The sequence below is a fragment of the Somniosus microcephalus genome, chromosome 11 (assembly GCF_052327205.1).
Source record: "Somniosus microcephalus isolate GS21.2 chromosome 11, FLI_Smic_1.0, whole genome shotgun sequence".
Taxonomy (NCBI): Eukaryota; Metazoa; Chordata; class Chondrichthyes; order Squaliformes; family Somniosidae; genus Somniosus; species Somniosus microcephalus.
Genome location: NC_140997.1, coordinates 217,042,616 through 217,063,143, shown reverse-complemented (window position 1 = coordinate 217,063,143; position 20,528 = coordinate 217,042,616). Strand labels below are relative to the sequence as shown.

The 20,528-nt window shown below is 47.5% G+C and overlaps 1 protein-coding gene and 1 long non-coding RNA gene across 3 annotated transcripts in view; one reads left to right on the top strand and one right to left on the bottom strand.

Moving 5' to 3' along the window:
- The window catches only part of LOC147111241 (uncharacterized), a 63,618-nt gene that overhangs the window by 30,197 nt on the left and 12,893 nt on the right, over positions 1-20,528 (bottom strand). For both annotated transcript variants that reach the window (XM_086001953.1, XM_086001952.1), the window contains exon 2: positions 16,948-17,108. In XM_086001953.1, coding sequence (XP_085858079.1) covers positions 16,948-17,022 — 75 coding nt within the window. In that variant the 5' untranslated portion in view covers positions 17,023-17,108. The remainder of the gene's footprint in view (positions 1-16,947; positions 17,109-20,528) is intronic.
- LOC147111242 (uncharacterized) overlaps positions 1-20,528 on the top strand; it is a 29,464-nt gene that overhangs the window by 1,104 nt on the left and 7,832 nt on the right. The gene's annotated exons all lie outside the window — the stretch shown is intronic.

Sequence of the window (20,528 nt, the reverse complement as noted above, 5' to 3'; positions counted from 1 at the left end):
CCGTTTTAATGAGGTTATACCCTTTTCATTTTTCTGTCTCTTCTGACGTGCACTGTGAATATTTGTTTAAACATGAGTGGTTGTAGCGCATTATTGGCAGAAATGGTTGTGCTGACTTACCGAGCATGACTGTGTGAAAGACTCCTGCAGAGTTTTATTACCCAGCTGCACAGATACTCAGGGAGATGTATGCGGTATCTTCTAGTGATCAGAAAAGTTGCTCAAACAGGCAGGGAGTAAGTGACACAATGACACATAACAAGTTTCTTCTGTGCCTTGTTTGAGGCAGCTTCATATGTTGCATGGTTTAAGTGTTGCAATGTTCATCTAATTCCCACAAAACATTCCTCAAGCACAGCATGCACGCCTTAAAAATCAAGCTTTTAAATATCCTTCCCTCATTTTCCTTCATTGGCTGTTGTTTCCATCTTGGGGCATTTGTTGGGAAGGTGAATTCCCTGGAGAAAAAAACCTCTCTGTAAATTTGTGTTGGTCACTGGGGATAGTCCTGCTGCAGCAGACGTCTGGGGCAGGGCAAACATCTAAAGCTGGGGTCCCTCACGTTCTGAGCAGGAGTACTATTATAATAACGCCTCATTAGTAGATAAAACTAACCTGCCTCACAATGGTTCACGACAACAATACAAAAATATCCCAAAATGCTTCACAGAGGCCTGAGGAAAAAAAACAGGAGGACCAAAAAAACTGAGGACCAAAAGCCTGGTCAAAGAGGTGGATTTTAAGGTGGGTCTTAAAGCAGGTGAGGAAGGTGGAGAAGGCATAGCTGCCAATGGTGGGCCAAAGGGAGGGGGATTTACAAGGACTAATCTTAGCTCATATTCCCAAGCTGTGGATGAACAATCCAATGATTGGTGAGTTCTGCTTCATGGCGTTAGGAAGAACCAACGTCAATGGATCAAAAAGAAATGTTGGTTTTTTACTTTTAGCCCGATTATTGTATAAGAAAACTTTATAATGGCAGATGTGATTGATGGCATCATGACCAATGCTCCCTTTTTTCATGCACAGTCCCTTTAACTGGCTGCGCGGCTGTGGTAAACCACTGCTGACTCTGTACATGTCTGTGTGGTAAACCACTGTTAACTCTGTACAGGTCCGGGCATGTCTCCGCCCCTGGCTCCACCCCTAAGCCCGGGTATAAAGGTGACTCACCACCCTTCCCCCGGGAGCTCTTAGGATGGATCCACTAGCAGAGGCATGCTCCAGTTCTTAGTCAATAAAAGCCTACTTCGTATAAGTTCAACTCGTAATCTTTGGTATTGTTGATAGTGCATCAATTTTATTGACTAAATTTTCGACATGGAGCAAATCTTGAAGCCGGAACGTTTAGACCTGGATCCTCAAGCAGCAGATGCAGCCAATAACTTTGAACACTGGCTGAGCTGTTTCGAAGCCTTCCTGGAGGCCTCCAGCACTAACGTCACTACAGATGACGCGAAACGGCTTGTCTTGAACTCACGGGTGAGCCACCGAGTCTACTCGATCATCCGAGACGCCACAACTTACGCGGCCGCCATCGCGACGCTAAAGGAACAATACGTGAGGCCTGTTAACGAGGTCTACGCCAGACACCTCCTGGCTACCCGAAAACAGCGCCCCGGGGAATCGGGCGCAGAATATTTACTGGCACTGAGAGTCCTCGGCTGGGCCTGTAATTGCAAAGCGGTGATGGCCAAGGAATGCAAGGAAGACCTGATCCGAGACGCCTACGTAGCCGGCATCAGGTCCAACTATACTCGGCAGAGGCTGCTGGAACAGAGGGGGCTCGACCTGCAGAAGACGGTGGCCCTCGCTAACTCATTACACGTGGCCCTCCAGAACATGGACGCCTACCCCCCTGACGGATGGCCACGTGGATGTCACGGGAGCAGCCATCTTGGGACCCGGTAAGGCCACAAGCCGCCAGCAGCCCAACTACAGCTGCAATGACCAGAGGCCAGAAATGCTACTTCTGCGGCCAGGCCAAGCACCCCAGACAGCAATGCCCAGCAAAGGACGCGACCTGCTCCAAATGCGGCAAGAAAGGCCACTACGCGAGAGTGTGCAGGGCGAAATCGACCCCCAATTCCAGCAGCGCCGCGTGTGAACCGCGCAGGCCGCCATTTTGGACCCCACCAACCACGTGTGAGCCGTGCGGGCCGCCATTTTGGGCACCACCAGCCGTGGGGGAGCCGCCATCTTGGACACCATTTCGAGACCAGGCCCCCGGCGCGGGCGAATACTACAGCGACCCACCGACCTCGACGATGGCCTCCATCACCCTGGACCAATCTAGGCCCCATCAACTAGCCAGGTCCATGATGAACGTAAAGGTAAATGGCCATGCCACAAATTGCCTTTTCGACTGCGGAAGCACGGAGAGCTTCATCCACCCCGACATGGTGCGACGCTACTCCCTATCGGTTATGCCCACACGCCACCAGGTCTTTATGGCCTCAAAGTCCCATACGGCGGACGTCGGCGGCTACTGTGTAGCGACTCTGACAGTGAACGGCGTGGAGTACAGAGATTTTAAATTCCTCGTCCTACCACAGCTCTGCGCTCCCGTACTGCTAGGATTAGACTTCCAGTGCCATCTGGAGAGCCCCCACTTACAGCCTGCAGCCGGCAGAATTTAAACACGGCGCCGCACAAAGTATGCAGCCTGTCCACCCTGAAGGTCAAACCCCCCCCGTTGTTCGCTAACCTCGCCAAAGACTGCAAGCCAATTGCTACAAAAAGCAGGCGGTACAGTGCTGGGGATAGGAGCTTTATTAAATCAGAAATAGAAAGACTCCTGAGGGAAGGGATTATCGAGGGCATCACCAGCCCATGGCGAGCCCAAGTGGTGGTAGTGAAGACCAGCGAAAAACAGTGCCTGGTTATTGATTACAGCCAGACAATCAATCGATACATGCAATTAGACGCATACCCACTTCCCCGCATACCTGACATGGTCAACCAGATAGCACAATACTGGGTATTCTCGACGATTGATCTGAAGTCGGCATACCACCAGCTCCCCATCAGGCCTGAGGTCCGCCAGTACACGGCCTTCGAGGCCGACGGTCGCCTCTACCACTTCCACCGAGTCCCCTTCGGCGTCACCAACGGGGCCTCGGTCTTCCAAAGGGAGATGGACCGGATGGTTGACCAGAACGCGCTGCAGGCCACCTTCCCCTATCTAGACAACGTCACCATCTGCGGCCATGACCGGCATGACCACGACGCCAACCTAGAAAAATTCCTCCGTACGGCCCAACGGCTGAATCTGACATACAACAGAGAAAAATGTATGTTCCGCACCACGCGCCTTGCTATTCTTGGCTGCGTGGTGGAAGACGGAGTCATCGGCCCCGACCCCGACCGAATGCGCCCCCTCCTGGAACTACCCCTCCCCCACTGCCTAAAATCCCTGAAGAGATGCCTAGGGTTCTTCTCTTACTACGCCCAGTGGGTGCCCAACTATGCGGACAAAGCCCGGCCCCTCATCAAGTCAACCTCCTTCCCCCTGACGGCAGAGGCCCGTGCGGCCTTCACCCTCATAAAAGAGGACATTGCGAAGGCCACAATGCACGCAGTGGATGAGTCCATCCCTTTCCAAGTGGAGAGCGATGCATCCGACTTCGCCCTAGCCGCAACCCTTAACCAGGCGGGGAGACCCGTGGCTTTCTTTTCACGGACCCTCCAGGGCCCCGAAATTCGACACTCCTCAGTCGAGAAGGAGGCCCAGGCGATAGTGGAGGCTGTATGGCACTGGAGGCATTACCTGGCCGGTAAACGTTTCACCCTGCTCACTGACCAACGGTCAGTAGCATTTATGTTTAACAACAGACAAAAGGGGAAAATCAAAAAAGATAAGATATTGCAGTGGAGGATCGAGTTATCCACCTACAACTACGATATCTTATAGCCCGGGAATCTTAATGAGCCCCCAGACGCCCTATCCCGTGGGACATGTGCCAACGCACAAGTCGATAGGCTACGGACCCTCCACAATGATCTCTGCCACCCGGGGGTCACCAGGTTCTTCCACTTTATTAAAGCTCGCAACCTGCCTTACTCCATCGAGGAGGTCAGGACCATGACCAGGAACTGCCAGGTCTGCGCCGAATGCAAACCGCATTTTTATAGGCCAGACAGGGCACACCTGATTAAAGCCACCCGCCCCTTCGAACGTCTCAGCGTCGATTTCAAGGGGCCCCTTCCCTCCTCTGTCCGCAACACGTACTTCCTCAATATTATTGACGAGTACTCCCGTTTCCCCTTCGCCATCCCCTGCCCGGACATGACCAGCGCCACAGTCATCAGGTGCCTCAACGACCTGTTCGCCATATTTGGCTTCCCCAATTACATCCACAGCGACAGGGGCTCGTCGTTCATGAGCGACGAGCTGCGCCAGTACCTGCTCGAGAAGGGCATAGCCACGAGCAGGACTACCAGCTACAACCCCCAGGGTAACGGACAGGTAGAGAGGGAGAACGCAACGGTGTGGAAGACCGCCATGCTCGCCCTAAAATCCAAGGGCCTCCCAATCTCCCGCTGGCAAGATGTCCTCCCCGATGCGCTCCACTCCATACGATCACTGCTCTGTACTGCCACAAACGCCACCCCTCACGAGAAGATGTTCGTCTCCCCAGGAAATCCACCTCGGGGACATCACTACCCCCATGGCTGACGTCTCTGGGACCCGTCCTGCTCAGGAAACATGTGAGGAGCCATAAGACAGACCCCCTGGTTGAAAAGGTTCACCTCCTCCACGCCAACCCACAGTGTGCCTACGTGGCGTATCCTGACGGGCGGGAGGACACAGTCTCAATTCGAGACCTCGCACCCTCAGGTACCACCCGAAACACCATCGATCACCATCCACTACCTCCACCCACCACCACTACCCACGATGCACCACCGGGGTGTCTACCACGAACTGACGACATGCCGGTGCCATCCCTACCCCGAGAGGACGACACGCCAGTGCTCCGTCCCACGCGAGAAGCGGCCGCGGGCAAAGAACCGCTGCAACCGGCACCACGAAGATCATTACGGCAGACAAGACCCCCGGAGAGACTTTCGTATACGAACTTTTGAAACACTTCACCCTGCCGGACTCTTTTTTAAACGAGGGGTGAATGTGGTAAACCACTGCTAACTCTGTACATGTCTATGTGGTAAACCACTGTTAACTCTGTACAGGTCCGGGCATGTCTCCGCCCCTGGCTCCACCCCTAAGCCCGGGTATAAAGGTGACTCACCACCCTTCCCCCGGGAGCTCTTAGGATGGATCCACTAGCAGAGGCATGCTCCAGTTCTTAGTCAATAAAAGCCTACTTCGTATAAGTTCAACTCGTAGTCTTTGGTGTTGTTGATAGTGCATCAGCGGCCCATTCAAATTTTCGCGCAGCGCAGTTTCTTCCATGTAAAAGCCGGTGAGCGGCCTGCGCGGGACCTCCAGATCACTGCGCGGCTTAGCGGGAACACTGATCATGACATCGTTGCTTTACAGATCACAGCACCATTCACTCTTTAATGTGATAAAGTGTGTTGCCGGAAAACATTACCATGGCAACTGCATCCTCTTAAAATTAATTCTTTATTAATATTTACATCGATTTATATCGGTACTCCTCTTCAGTGAATCACTGTGGTTCACGAGAGTCAGTCCATTTTGTTGCTGGCACAGTCATGTTAATTAAATGATTGAAACACCGTCGTTATAGAGCACAAAATCAACAAATATCTTAAGACACGGAAGAACACAGAAACCTCACTGTATCACCCTGTCCTTACAATGTAATGATCTATTACATATTGGACACGTTGTACTATATTAACTTAATTGTAGCTTCCTATAGCTCTGGTGTGATGAGGGCACCACCACACATTCGGGACCTAGAAGCCACTCAGCCACCATCAACAGTTTCCAAAACTCAGTGGATAGTCCTTATATATTAGTAAGAAGTCACACGACACCAGGTTATAGTCCAACAGCTTTATTTGAAATCACAAGCTTTCGGAGCGCTGCTCCTTCTTCAGGTGAAGTGGAGAAATGCATAAAGACACAGCTTATATAGTCAGAAAATCATGTCAGATGTTTACAGGTAACCTTTCCAACTGCCATTTATCACACCTCGGCAGAGAGATAATCACAGCAGTCAAAGGTGTGAATGGTGTCCAAACAGGTCAGTCAGGGAAACATTACATCAAAGAACAATGAGGTGGGGTCACAAGGGGTCAAATATTGCAGATGCTGGGGTCTGTATGAAAAACAAAAAAACATCTGTCTGTTTTTTTGTTTTTCATACAGACCCCAGCATCTGCAATATTTGACCCCTTGTGACCCCACCTCATTGTTCTTTGATGTAATGTTTCCCTGACTGACCTGTTTGGACACCATTCACACCTTTGACTGCTGTGATTATCTCTCTGCCGAGGTGTGATAAATGGCAGTTGGAAAGGTTACCTGTAAACATCTGACATGATTTTCTGACTATATAAGCTGTGTCTTTATGCATTTCTCCACTTCACCTGAAGAAGGAGCAGCGCTCCGAAAGCTTGTGATTTCAAATAAAGCTGTTGGACTATAACCTGGTGTCGTGTGACTTCTTACATTTGTCCACCCCAGTCCAACTCCGGCACCTCCACACCATGGCTTATATATTAGGCCAGAAAGTTTTACCCCAGATACAGAGTGACATTTTTGGCACAAACAGACGCAAGCAGGATTATTTATTAGACAAACTGAAAGCCCGAATGAAACGTATGTGGGTCAGTTTGTCGCTGATCTGCATCCCCATTGTGGAAATACTCTCACTGTAACAGTAACACAAGACGTACAGCAGAGTGCGTGTGCAACCTGAACCATCACTATGGCAAAGCAAGTGCTTTAAAATGATAATCTTTTCTTAAAATAATTTTAGATGCAAATCCCCGTTAGCAGGGATAATTAGAATAGAAAGAAATTTCCACACCTCACAATAGGTTACGCCACAAGATTAATGGAAAGCTGCTGCAGTAGATTAAGAATTGGCTGCATGCCCATACACAGAAAGTTGTTATCAATGGCTGTGGATCTGCATGGAGCCCGGTTTTCTGCAATGTCCCGCAGGGATCGCTGTTTGAGCCATTTCCCTTTACTATCTATATTAATGACCTAGATGAGGATGTTGGAGAAACGATCTGCCAGTTTGCAGATGATAATGAAGATTCGTGCGAGTAATAGGACTGTGGAAGAGACTAAACGACTACAGGCAGATCTTGGATGTGTTGGGAGAATGGGCCTGCGTTTGGCAAATGGCATTTGACTTACAGAATTGCAATGTTATGCATGTGGGCAGGACAAATGCTAAACACACTTGCACCTTACAAGGAACAGAAATGAAGCCTGTGGTGAAGGAAAAAGCTCTAGGTATCACAGTTCATAACTCTCTAAAGATTCACGACCAATGCAGAGAAGCTATAGCTAAAGCAAATAGGGTACTGGGCTGCATTCACAGAACTATCCATTACAAAATGACACGTGCCATTTTGTCCTTGCGCAAGACCTTGGTTAGACCTCATTTAGAATAGCGTGTCCAGCGCTGGTCCCCTCACATGGTGGGTGACACTGAGGCTTTGGAAAAAGTTCAGAGGAGGGTCAGAGAATGATTTAAAATATCTTAGCTACCTAGATAGGCTTAAGGAGCAGAGTCTATATACTTTAGAGAAGCGTAGGGGTGAAATTTTCGGGGGGGGGGGCAGCGGGCCTGTTTGGTGGCGGGCCAGGTGGGAAAAAAAAATTTTGACAGTGGGTTGGGACCCCGCTGTCAACCCGCCACATGCACCTTTCCCAGATGTCGGGTCTGTCAGCGCTGAACTGATCTGACACACGGAGGAGGCAAGTCAGGTCATTATGACCGTGTTAACAGCCCATTAAGAAGTATTTTGAGCGCACTTTTACATTTTACGAGGTTGCCCACGGGGTCCATGCTGCTCGGGGATCACGTCAGGTAAGCAGGTCAGGAGTTGTAGGACCATGGAATCATCTCATTACTTGACAGCTGCAAATGTGCTATAAAAGCTCCCATCTCACAGCTGTTCACTTTCCAAGCTCAGAAGCTGTTGCTTACTGCATTTGGAAGACAGATTGAGCTTTATGCAGGTTGCAAGTGTTTGGAGTAAACTCTCTATCCAGTGTCACCTCATTGGAACAACCTCTCTGACCATTGACAGATCGTTTCTGACATCTCAAGTTCACCTGTCATCTATTACATCAGCATCGGTGCCCTTGAAACTATCTCACCTTGGCCCTCAGAATCCCACCACGATCAGCCTCAACACCAGCAGCACCAGGCACACCAGCAGCACCAACAACACCAACCTTCTCCGCAATCAACTGATGCTGCACAGGACACAGGGCATCAGCACCTGGCCACATTGCTGCCCGGGAGGCCAGTGATGGCCTCACCATGGCCAGATTTACCTCACTTGACCCTGGCTGCCACATGATGTGCAAGGTTGGCACCACCCCACACCAACATCAGAAAGCATTCCTACAATACCCAAGCCCTTCCTTTCACACTCATCACCATTGCGGGGGGTACCATTATGTCTCACCATTCACTGCAACTCACTAAGCCACTTCCAAAGGTGCACACAGATCTGTCCAAGATTGCAAAGTGTTGAAAATAAAGGTTTCAATGTTTGACAGCATATTAACAAAAACTTTACATGAACGTTGGATAAAACACCCAAGTGCCTGCCCTTGTGTGTTGTTAGTTGGTGTAATTGAACTAGGATGAGGGTGAGTGTGAGGGGTGGCTAGTGAGATGGGGAAGTGATAATGTAGATAGAGAGGGATGGGTGGAGGTGCAAGGTAAATTGGTGCGAGTAAGGATGTGCAGGAGTAGGGTAGGAAAGGCAGAGTGTTGGGGATGTGATGAACATAAGAAACAGGTGCAGGTGTAGGCCAATCAGCCCCTCGAGCCTGCTCCGCCATTCAATAAGATCATGGCTGATCCAATCTTGGCCTCAACACCACTTTCCCGCTCTCTCCCCGTACCCCTCAACTCCCTTGTAGTTCAAATGTCTGTCAATCTCCGCCTTGAATATATTCGATGACTCCGCCTCCACAGCTCTCTGGGGTAGAGAATTCCAAAGATTCACGGCCCTCTGAGAGAAGAAATTCCTCCTCATCTCTGTCTTAAATGGGCGACCCCTTATCCTGAAACTATGCCCCCTAGTTCTAGATACCCCCACTAGGGGAAACATCCTCTCTGCATCTACCCTGTCAATCCCCCTCAGAATCTTATATGTTTCAATAAGATCACCTCTCATTCTTCTAAACTCCAATGAGTATAGGCCCAACCTGCTCAACCTTTCGTCATACGTCAACCCCCTCATCCCAGGAATCAACCTAGTGAACCTTCTCTGCACTGCCTCCAATGCAAGTAAATCCTTCCTTAAATATGGAAACCAAAACTGTATGAAGTACTCCAGGTGCGGCCTCACCAGCGCCCTGTAAAGTTGCATCAAAACTTCCCTACTTTTATACTCCATGCCCCTTGCAATAAAGGCCAACATTCCATTAGCTTTCCTAATTACTTGCTGTACCTGCATGCTAACTTTTTGTGTTTCATGTACGAGGACCCCCAGATCCCTTTGCACCGCAGCATTTTGTAGTCTTGCTCCATTTAAATAATAATTTGCTTTTTCATTCTTCCTTCCAAAGTGGATAATCTCACATTTTCCCACATTATACTCCATCTGCCAAATTTTTGCCCACTCACTTAACCTATCTATATCCCTTTGCAGACACTTTGGGCGGGATCTTGCCAGCCCTGGGGAGGCGGGTTTGGAGGCGGGACTGCTGGGAAAATGGCAGAATCTGGGGGCGAGTACCCATCCCATCCCCAACCCACCTCCGTGCCATCTTCCCGGGAGGCGGGTAGCCGACCGGCGCCGGGTCCCGTCTCCTGGAGGCGGGAAGGGGATTACAGCCAGTTAACTGCCTGTTAACAAGTAGTTAACAGGTCATTAACAGGCAGATAAGAGGATTATCCCCATTTTACCCACACACAAGTGCGGGCTTCCCAAAGGCTGCGAACCCTGCCAGGGTCAGCGAGGCGAGTAGTGGGTCTGCGGGGGTCGGAGGGGTGCAAAAGTGCACTGTGAAGGTAAGTGATGGGTGCAAGTGTGGAGAGGTAAGTATGTGAGGTGAGTGGAAAGTGTTAGAAAATGTTTACTTACCTTTGTTTCTTCCTGCAGGCTTCAAACGTTGGGGATGCGGAGAGTCTCGCATCTCACCGGCAGAGATGACAGATGGCTGCTGCATTCTCCAATGCAACAACCGTCTAATTTCTGCTCACAAAAGAGGTTTGATGAGCCTTGAATGCAAGAACTCATCAAACAACAGAGAATGTCAGTGTTTAACAGCTTCATAGAGCTGGGCGGGCTCAACAAGGTCAATCAAGGGAAAATAGCGTGGGTTGGCCAGAAGTTGATAGAGGCGGGACTAAAACCCGACAAGTGGGAGTCCCACCTACAAAAGTTCCCCATTAGCAAAATCCAGCCCTTTGTGTCCTCCTCACAACTTGCTAACCCACCTATCTTTGTATCGTCAACAAATTTGGCTACAGTAAACTCGGTCCCTTCATCCAAGTCATTAATATAGATTGTGAATAGTTGAGGCCCCAGCACTGATCCCTGTGGCAGCCCACTAGTTACTGGTTACCAACCGGAAAATGACCCATTTATCCCGACTCTCTGTTTTCTGTTAGTTAGCCAATCCTCTATCCATGCCAATATATTACCCCCAACCCCGTGCACTCTTATCTTGTGCAGTAGCCTTTTATGTGGCACCTTATCGATGCCTTCTGGAAATCCAAATACACTACATTTACTGGTTTCCCTTTATCCACCCTGTTTGTTTCATCCTCAAAGAACTTCAGCAAATTTGTCAAACATGATTTCCCTTTCATAAAACCATGTTGACTCTGCTTGATTGTCTTATGATTTTCTAAATGTCCTGCTATTACCTCCTTAATAATGGATTCCAGCATTTTCACAATGACAGATGTTGGGCCAACTGGCCTATAGATTCCTGCTTTCTGTCTCCCTCCATTCTTGAATAGTGCCGTTACATTTGCGGTTTTCCAATTCGCTGGGACCTCTCCAGAATCCAGGGAATTTTGGTAGATTACAACCAACGCATCCACTATCTCTGCAGCCACTTCTTTTAAGACCCTAGGATGCAGGCCATCAGGTCCAGGGGACTTGTCGGCCTTTAGCCCCATTAGTTTGCCTAGTACTTTTTCTCTAGTGATAGAGATTGTTTTAAGTTCCTCCCTCCCTATAGCCCCTTGATTATCGATTATTATTGGGATGTTTTTAGTGTCTTCTACTGTGAAGACCGATCCAAAATAATTGTTTAGAGTCTCTGCCATTTCTCTATTTCCCCATTATTAATTCCCCAGTCTCATCCTCTAAGGGACCAACATTTACTTTAGCTACTCTCTTCCTTTTTATATACCTGTAGAAGCTCTTAGTGTCTGTTTTTATATTATTTGCTAGCTTACTCTCATACTCTATCTTCTCCCTCTTTATAATTTTTTTAGTCATCCTTTGCTGGTTTCTAAAAATTTCCCAATCCTCTGGCCTACCACTAATCTTCGCAACATTGTATACCTTTTCTTTCAATTTGATACCATCCTTAACTTCCTTAGTTAGCCAGGGATGGTGCATCCTTCTCGTAGAGCCTTTCTTTCTCACTGGAATATACCTTTGCTGAGATTTATGAAATATCTCCTTAAATGTCTGCCACTGCTGATCTACCGTCTTACCCTTTAATCTATTTTCCCAGTCCACTTTAGCCAACTCTGTCCTCATACCCTTGTAATCGCCTTTATTTAAGTTCAGGACACTAGTTTGAGACCCAAGTTTCTCACCCTCAAACTGAATTTGAAATTCTACCATGCTATGATCACTCTTTCCTAGGGGATCCTTTACTATAAGATCATTAATTAATCCTGTCTCATTATACATTACCAGATCTAAAATAGCCTGCTTCCTGGTTGGTTCCTCAACGTATTGCTCTAAGAAACCATCCCGAATACACTCTATGAACTTGTCCTCAAGGCTACCCTTGCCAATTTGATTTGTCCAATATGATGATTAAAATCGCCCATGATTATTGCAGTACCTTTCTTACCCCTGAATATTCAGTTCCCAGCCTTGGTCACCTTGCAACCACGTCTCTGTAATGAGTGGCACAGCAGGTTGAGGTTGAGTGGGGCTTCGCAGTAACGTTTCGTGATCTACTGAGATCATTGAAAGGTTTGCACCACTGCAGCCTGGTCCTCCTGATGACATCCCTGCTTGTGTCCTCCTGTGCAATGTGCAACCAGACTGTGTTGGTCTCCTGGGGAGGTCTCCTCCACCCATTGGAAGGGGAGATAGGTTTGATGTTAGCCAGTTCTTCTTTTCCCAGAGAATAGTAGACCCGTGGAACAGGCTTGTGCGGTGAGTGCTAATTCACCGATCAAGAGAGCTGGATCAGTTCCTGGCTGAGGCGGGGATTGCACCATACAAAAGGTAGGTACCAATTAATACAAGTCATGGTCAATGTGGTCTCCTGGACTAGCTTCAATTGCCAAGAGGAATCGGAGGGAAATTTTCCAGATTTTCCCCCCAGTCTGGTTGTGCTCCTCTTCCATGAGACCACATGGCATGTAGGGGGTCGGGAATTTCTTGACAAAATACACAAGACATAACAACTGTCTGGGATAGGTTTGGAGGATCAGCTGGTCTTTCCCCATCTGACATTTTCGTATGTTTACATGTGCACACTGTATTTTTTTTAAATGACACCATTTGCTTTTTAATTGTGTACGGCAGGGTTATTAACTGTGGTTCTATTGTCATTTCCTCCCTTAATTTTTGTTCTCTTATTCGCTGCCTTCCTTTGCTTTTTCCTCCCCCACATTCCATTCCCCAGACAATCCTTTGGGGAGATAGCCTATTCACAAGGAGCGAAAGCTCCTTTACTGGAAACTAGTCTTAACTATACGTTAAACTGCGGTGTCTGTACGTTCATCATTAACGTTTCTCAAATTAATCTCAACTTTACAGAAATGGAATATGTCTCAATACAGTCCATATAAATTATTATAGGAGGGACCAATATGGGAATATATACATTTTGCATGCTCACCCCGCTCCCTGATTGCCCAGTGATTAAATGCAGGAAGCTCTGATGTATGTTCCTTGGTCTGTGCTGTATTATATAATCTTAGCCAGCACTACTGTTTGGACATTACATTCCCCTGGTGTCCCCAAGCTAGGAAGGGGGGTGGCTGGGGCTGGGGGTGGAGGGGGGAAGGTGTCGGGGGGGGGGGGTGGAGGGGTGGGGGAAAATCAGCCAGGGTTAATCCAATGATCCTCGTTAGAAAATGTATATATTTCACGCAATGTGTATATATCGATCAAAGGAGAAGATTACAAAAGGGTTAGTAAAGAAGTCAAACAAACAATTAGGAAGCCAAAGGGAAATGACAAAATTAAATTATCAAGGAATATTAAAATAAATAGTTAAGTATTCTACAGACACATAAATAACAAAAGAAAAATCAAGATAGGGCTTGGGCCACCCACGATAAACACACAGGTAATGACAGTGAAATGCCAGAAATATTAAATAATTACTCTGCCTCAGTATTTACCAGGGAAACTAACATGGTGGACATGACATTAGATATAAAGACATTTAAGATAGAAAGGGGGAGATCATTGATAAACTAATCAAACATAGAGAGGATAAAACCCCTGGTCTGGATGGATTGCATCCGCACAGATAAAAAAAGTTAGGAAAGAGATAACAGAGGCACTATTACATATAAAAAATGTATTAGAAAAGGGAATAGTGCCAAAGGACAGGCAGACAGCTAAGGTGATTCCTATATACAAAGGGTCAAAGAACAAGTCCAGGGAACTATAGACTAATTAGCTTAACGTCGGCGGCAGGAAAGATAATGGAATCCTTACTCAAAGATGTAATAAAAAAAATCTAGAAACTGAAATTACAATAAAGAGTTGTCAGCATGGATTCCAAAAGAGAAGGTCATGCTTGACCAACCTTATTGAATTCTTTGAAGAAGTAACAGAAAGGGTAGATAAGGGTAATATGCAGTAGAAGTAATATAATTGGATTTCCAAAAAGCCTTCTTAAGGTACTGCATAGTAGACTCAAAACTAAGGTCAGAACATGTAGGGGGCAAAATTCGGTTGCTTTGCGCCTCCAGTTAGCGTCCCAAGGGGACGTTGTGGGGCGCAAAGCAACTAGCGCCCGGGTGCGGTGCTGCTAACACCTCCCGCAAAATTCAGTGGGAGGTTAGCAGCGGCGGTAGTTGGTAGCACCTCACGATGCTGCACCTCCGGCGATGATATCATCACCGTGCGCAGTGCCCCGCTCGCACCCCGGCTGCAAACTTGGGTGGCGCTCCCGACGTACCGCCGGACACTATGTCCGACAGGGTCAGGGGGGCGTTCTTGCAGTCGGGGCAGCGATAATTAAAGGGCAGGTGCCGGACAGCCTTTTTTTTTGGGCCGCCTGCCAGCACCTGCCCTTTCTGGCCTCCTGCTGCAGGGTGCCAGCCGCGATCAGGCAGCCCGGCACTGCTTGAGTGCCGGGCTCTTTTGCCGGCACCCCACTCCCCGGTGGTCCAGCAGGGCTCTGGTACGCGCTGCGCAAGGCCCCTCCCCTTTAACAAGAGGAGGGAGGCCTGCAGTACCGCGGTGCTATGTGCCAGCGCACGTGGTGCTGCTGCACCTAGTGCCGCGATATTCAATGGGAGGGGGAGTGCTTCCAGTAGCGGGGGGTGGGGGAGCGGGGTGATAATTTTTTCAGGGCGCTAGCCCCGGCGAAGTTATCACCCCAAAGGGGGCACAAGCCAATTTCTGCCCCGTAGAGTCAGGGGACAAGTAGCAGAATGGATAGCAAGCTGGCAACTAAACAGAAAACAGAGTAGAAGCTAAAGGTACTTAGTCAGATTGGCAAATGGTGGTAAGTGGTGTTCAACAAGGGTCAGTGTTGGGGCCACTGTTGTTCACTATTTACATAAACGATTTGGACTCAGGAATCGGAAGTACAATTTCAAAATTTGCAGCTCAGTCTATTTAGCACATTTTGCAAAAATCATAGAATTATAGAATGGCTACAGCACAGAAGGAGGCCATTCTGCCCGTCGAGCCCGTGCCGGCTCTCTGCAAGAGCACTTCAGCTGGTCCCACACCCCCGCCCTTTCCCTGTAGCCCTGCAAATTTTTTTCCTTCAGGTACTTATCCAATTCCCTTTGAAAGCCACGATTGAGTTTGCCTCCACCACCCTTTCAGGCTGCGTAAAATAGTTTTTCCTCATGTTGCCTTTGGTTCTTCTGCCAATCTGTGTCCTCTGGTTCTCGACCCTTCCGCCAATGGGAACAGTTTCTCTCTATCTATTCTGCCTAGACCCCTCATTATTTTGAGCACCTCTATCAAATATCCTCTCAACCTTCTCTGCCCAAATTTGAACAACCCCCGCTTCTCCAGTCTATCCACGTAACTGAAGTCCCTCATCCCTGGAACCATTCTTGTAAATCTTTTCTGCACCCTCGCTAAGGCCTTCACATCCTTCCTAAAGTGCGGTGCCCAGAATTGGACACAATACTCCAGTTCAGGTCAGACCAGTGTTTATGAATTTTCATTAGAACTTCCTTGCTTTTGTACTCTATGGGCTGGATTTTCATTCAGAAATCGGGAAGGAGGCGGGACTACAACTTTTGGGTTTTAGTCCCGCCTCCATCGAGATGCGGCCAATCCAGGCGATTTTCCCTTGATTGACCTTGTTGAGCCCGCCCAACGGGCTCAGCAGGCCAATTAAGGGCCACCCGGCAACAGGTGACGTCACAGACTGAAATTTCATCTGCCAAAACGTGTTGACAGATGAAATATCAGTGTTTCACAGCTGTTTGAAGCTGTCAAACACTGACAGTCTTACTTCTAACCTGAGTCCTTCTACGCAGACTCAGTTAGAAATCTCGCCGGCACTGAAAGCTGAAGGCTGTCACTTTTGGCAGCTCGCGGCCATTCTGCTTTCTGTGCCGGCTGAATGATGGACTCCCGAAGCCTAGAGGAAGGAAGGCTTTAAAGGTAAGTACAGGTAATTTAAACTTCTTTACACACTTTAGACACTCCAAACACACTTACCTTTGCACTCATGCACCCATCACTCACCTGAACACCGACATCTCGACCCCTCCAAGTCCTTCAACCCGACGGCCCAACTCCTCTAACCTGGCGTGGTTTGGAGCCGTCGGGAATCCCACACAACACCCTTCAAAATAGGGATTAGGCTAAAAACTGCCTGTTAACTACCTGTTAACAGGCAGCTAATTGGCACTAATCCCTTCCCGCATCGGGTCGGCGGGTCCCAGTGCGGGGCGGGTACCCGCCTCCTTTGAAACTTGCGTGGAGGCGGGTTTTGGGCGGGATGGTGTCGGGACCCCCGAATTCGGGATTTTTGCCCCCCGCACGCCTAAAAGCCCGCCTCGCGGCACACTGAAAATCAACCCCTATGCCTCTATTTATGAAGCCCAGGATCCCGTATGCTTTTTTAACCACTTTCTCAACCTGCCCTACCATCTTCAATGATTTGTGCACATACATCCCCAGGTCTCTCTGTTCATGCACCCACTTTAGAAATGTACTCTTTAGTTTATATAACTGCATTTATCTGAAGATTCATGTGTGCACAGATATAATTTTGACTCTTTTCGTCCAAAGTGACAAAATACTTTTGGTAATTCAGCACCTCGAGTTTTTCTTAAAGAAAAATCTCTCACGGCCAGCTCAGTTTAGGTTTGATTGTTCAGAGTTTGTTTAAGTGCAACCAAGCAAAGACTTGCTTAATCTTACCAAATAATAGCTCATTTGATTTACCTTGCTGAATGTAGCTGCCTCTCCCTCAGTGTTAACCTTTCCACTTTCCTGAGCGAAGTTAACTTCTGGGTCCATGGATATATCCTTATCTGATAAGCTCTGGTTTATTCTGGAAATGTCAATCCCATCGATAAATTTTCAGTGGAATTTTTCTTCCAAACCTTGGAGCAAAAAAACACACAAGTTCACAAATCTACGGTTTTTGGTTCTCAATAAAATTAAGGGATTTTAGTGCCCGTCAATGAAACATATTCCCACCTTTACGATCCAGGTCAGCATCAAGCACCCTCTGTTCAGGTATAACACAAGGTAAAGCTCCCTCCATTTGGCCTTTGTCAACTTAATCTCAACGTTAGATGAGCATCCCTACTGCATAGATGTTTACAGCAGAGACGAGGCTATTCAGCCCATCGCATTAGTGCCAGCTCTTTGCTGAAGCAACCCAAACGAAACACACTGCCTTCCACTCTCCCCATAGTCCTGTATTATTTTATGCTTCAGATATGTAGCTAATTTTCCCTCAACAACAACTACTTGCATTTATATAGCGCCTTTAATGCAGTAAAACGTTCAAAGGCGCTTCACAGGAGCGTTATCAAACAGAATTTGACACCGAGCCACATAAGGAGATATTCGGACAGGTGACCAAAAGCTTGGTCAAAGAGGTAGGTTTTAAGGAGCATCTTAAAGGAGGAGAGAGCGGTAGGGAGGTGGAGAGGTTTAGGACGGGCATTCCAGAGCTTAAGCTTTAGGCAGCTGAAGGCACGGCTGCCAATGGTGGAGGGATGAAAATTGGGGATGCATAAGAGGCCAGAATTGGAAGAGTGCCAGCGATCTCAGGGGCATGTAGGGCTGAAGGAGGTTACAGCTATAATGGCCTCAGCCTCAACCATGTGGCAAAGCATTCCATGCTTCAACAAATCTCTGTGTAAAGAAATCTCTCCGAACCTCTCTCCTCACTCTCTATCACGTTAAAACTACACAGCCACAGTATTAGACAGCTATTAACTTATGGAATAGACGACCACCCAGGACTGTCGATTTGGATGCAGTTGACATATTTATAATGGAAATTACAGATTCATCATTCAACAGGGAATGAAGTAGTACAGTGTCAAAGGAGGAGAGAATTGCAATAGTTCAGTAGGGATTCAGCCTGCGGACCTTATTGACAAGACAAGCTGGATGGATTGAATATACTACTCTCAGTCTACCTTCTTACAGAAAAGGCAGATATAGAGATTCTGAAGTGCAGTCCACATCACAGCCTCTCTCTCTCTGTCAGACATCTTAACAGTGACAAGCCACATGCTGCCAAACTGTACACAATGGCTGCCAATAGGCTCTCCAACTGTTGATGGGATGTACCAAATAAGGTGTAATATTTCACTTTTACAAGATGCACTGCAGCAACTCGCCAAGGCTTCTTCGGCAGCACCTCCCAAACTCGTGACCTCTTCCACCTAGAAGGATAAGGGCAGCAGGCGCATGGGAACACCACCACCTCCAAGTTCCCCTCCAAGTCACACACCATCCTGACTTAGAAATAAATCGCCGTTCCTTTGTCGTCGCTGGGTCAAAATCCTGGAACTCCCTCGCTAACAACACTATGGGAGCACCTTCACCACACGGACTGCAGCAGTTCAAGGCGGCGGCTCACCACCACCTTCTCAAGGGCAATTAGGGATGGGCAATACATGCAGGCCTTGTCAGTGACACCCACATCCCATGAACGAATTAAAAAAAAAACTATTTTGGGATAGCTTGCTAACAGTGGAGGGTGGGGGCGGCACTAATTTTTGCTGGAAAGGTTGTTAAATTTCTGTCAGATTGCCTTATGGGACTGCATAAATGAAGGAGAAAAGAAATTAGAAATTGTCCTGGTCACCTCTTCATATTTCAAGTTATTAAATATGTTGCCTTAGTTTAAGCATTCAAAAGAAAATGTGACAGATTCTTTCTTCAACAGGGAATAGCAGGATACAAGCTTCAGGTAGGAGAGAGATGAAAACTTAACATAAGAACATAAGAAATAGGAGCAGGAATAGGCCACTTGGTCCCTCGAGCCTGCCCCGCCATTCAATAAGATCATGGCTGATCTTGGGCTCAAAGCCACTTCCTGCCCGCTCCCCATAACCCTTCACTCCCTTATCTTGCAAAAATTTGTCTATCTCCACCTTAAATGGGGCAGAGAATTCCACAGATGTACGACCCTGAGAGAAGAAATTCCTCCTCATCTCAGTTCTAAAAGGGCGACCCTTTATTCTAAAACTGTGCCCCTGCGTTCTAGATTTCCCCACGAGGGGAAACATCTTCTCTGCATCTGCCTTGTCGTGCCCCTCAGTATCTTATATGTTTCAATAAGATCACCTCTCATTCTTCTAAATTCCAATGAGTATAGGCCCAGCCTGCTCAACCTTTCCTCATAAGTCAACCCCCTCATCTCTGGAATTAACCTAGTGAATCGTCTCTGAACTGCCTCCAATGCAAGTATATCCTTCCTTAAATAAGGAGACCAAAACTGTATGCAGTACTCAAGGTGTGGTCTCACCAAGACCCTGTACAGTTGTAGCAGGACTTCCCTGCTTTTATACTCCAACCCCCCTTGCAATAAAGGCCAACATTCCATTTGCCTTTTTGATTACTTGCTGTACCTGCATGCCAACTTTTTGTGTTTCATGCACAAGGACCCCCAGGTCCCTCTGAACTGTAGCATTTCGTAATCTCTCTCCATTTAAATAATAATTTGCTTTTTTATTTTTCCTGCCAAAGTGTATAACCTCACACTTTCCCACATTATATTCCATCTGCCAAATGTTTGCCCACTCACTTAGCCTGTCTATATCGCTTTGCAGGTTCTTCGAGTCCTCTGCACAACTTGCTTTCCCACCCATCTTTGGATCATCCGCAAACTTGGCTACATTACACTCGATCCCTTCATCCAAGTCATTAATGTAGATTGTAAATAGTTGAGGCCCCAGCACCGATCCCTGTGGCACCCCGCTAGTTACCGTTTGCCAACTGGAAAATGACCCATTTATCCCGACTCTCTGCTTTCTGTTAGTTAGACAATTCTCTATCCATGCTAATATATTACCCCCAATTCTGTGAGCTCTTATCTTATGCAGTAACCTTTTATGTGGCACCTTATTGAATGCCTTCTGGAAATCTAAATACACCACATCCACCGGTTCACCTTTGTCCACCCTACTCGTTACCTCCTCAAAGAACTCCAGCAAGTTTGTTAAACATGATTTCCCTTTCATAAAACCATGCTGACTCTGCTTGACTACATTATGATTTTCCAAATGCCCTGCTACTGCTTCCTTAATGAAGGACTCCAGCATTTTCCCAATGACAGATGTTATGCTAACTGGTCTATAGTTTCCTGCTTTCTGTCTCCCTCCTTTCTTAAATAGGAATGTTACATTTGTGGTTTTCCAATCCACTGGGACCTCTCCAGAGTCCAGGGAATTTTGGTATATTGCAACCAATCCATCCACTTCTTTTAAGATGCAGGCCACCTGGTCCAGGGGACTTGCCATCTTTTAGTCCCATTATTTTACCAAGTTCTATTTCCT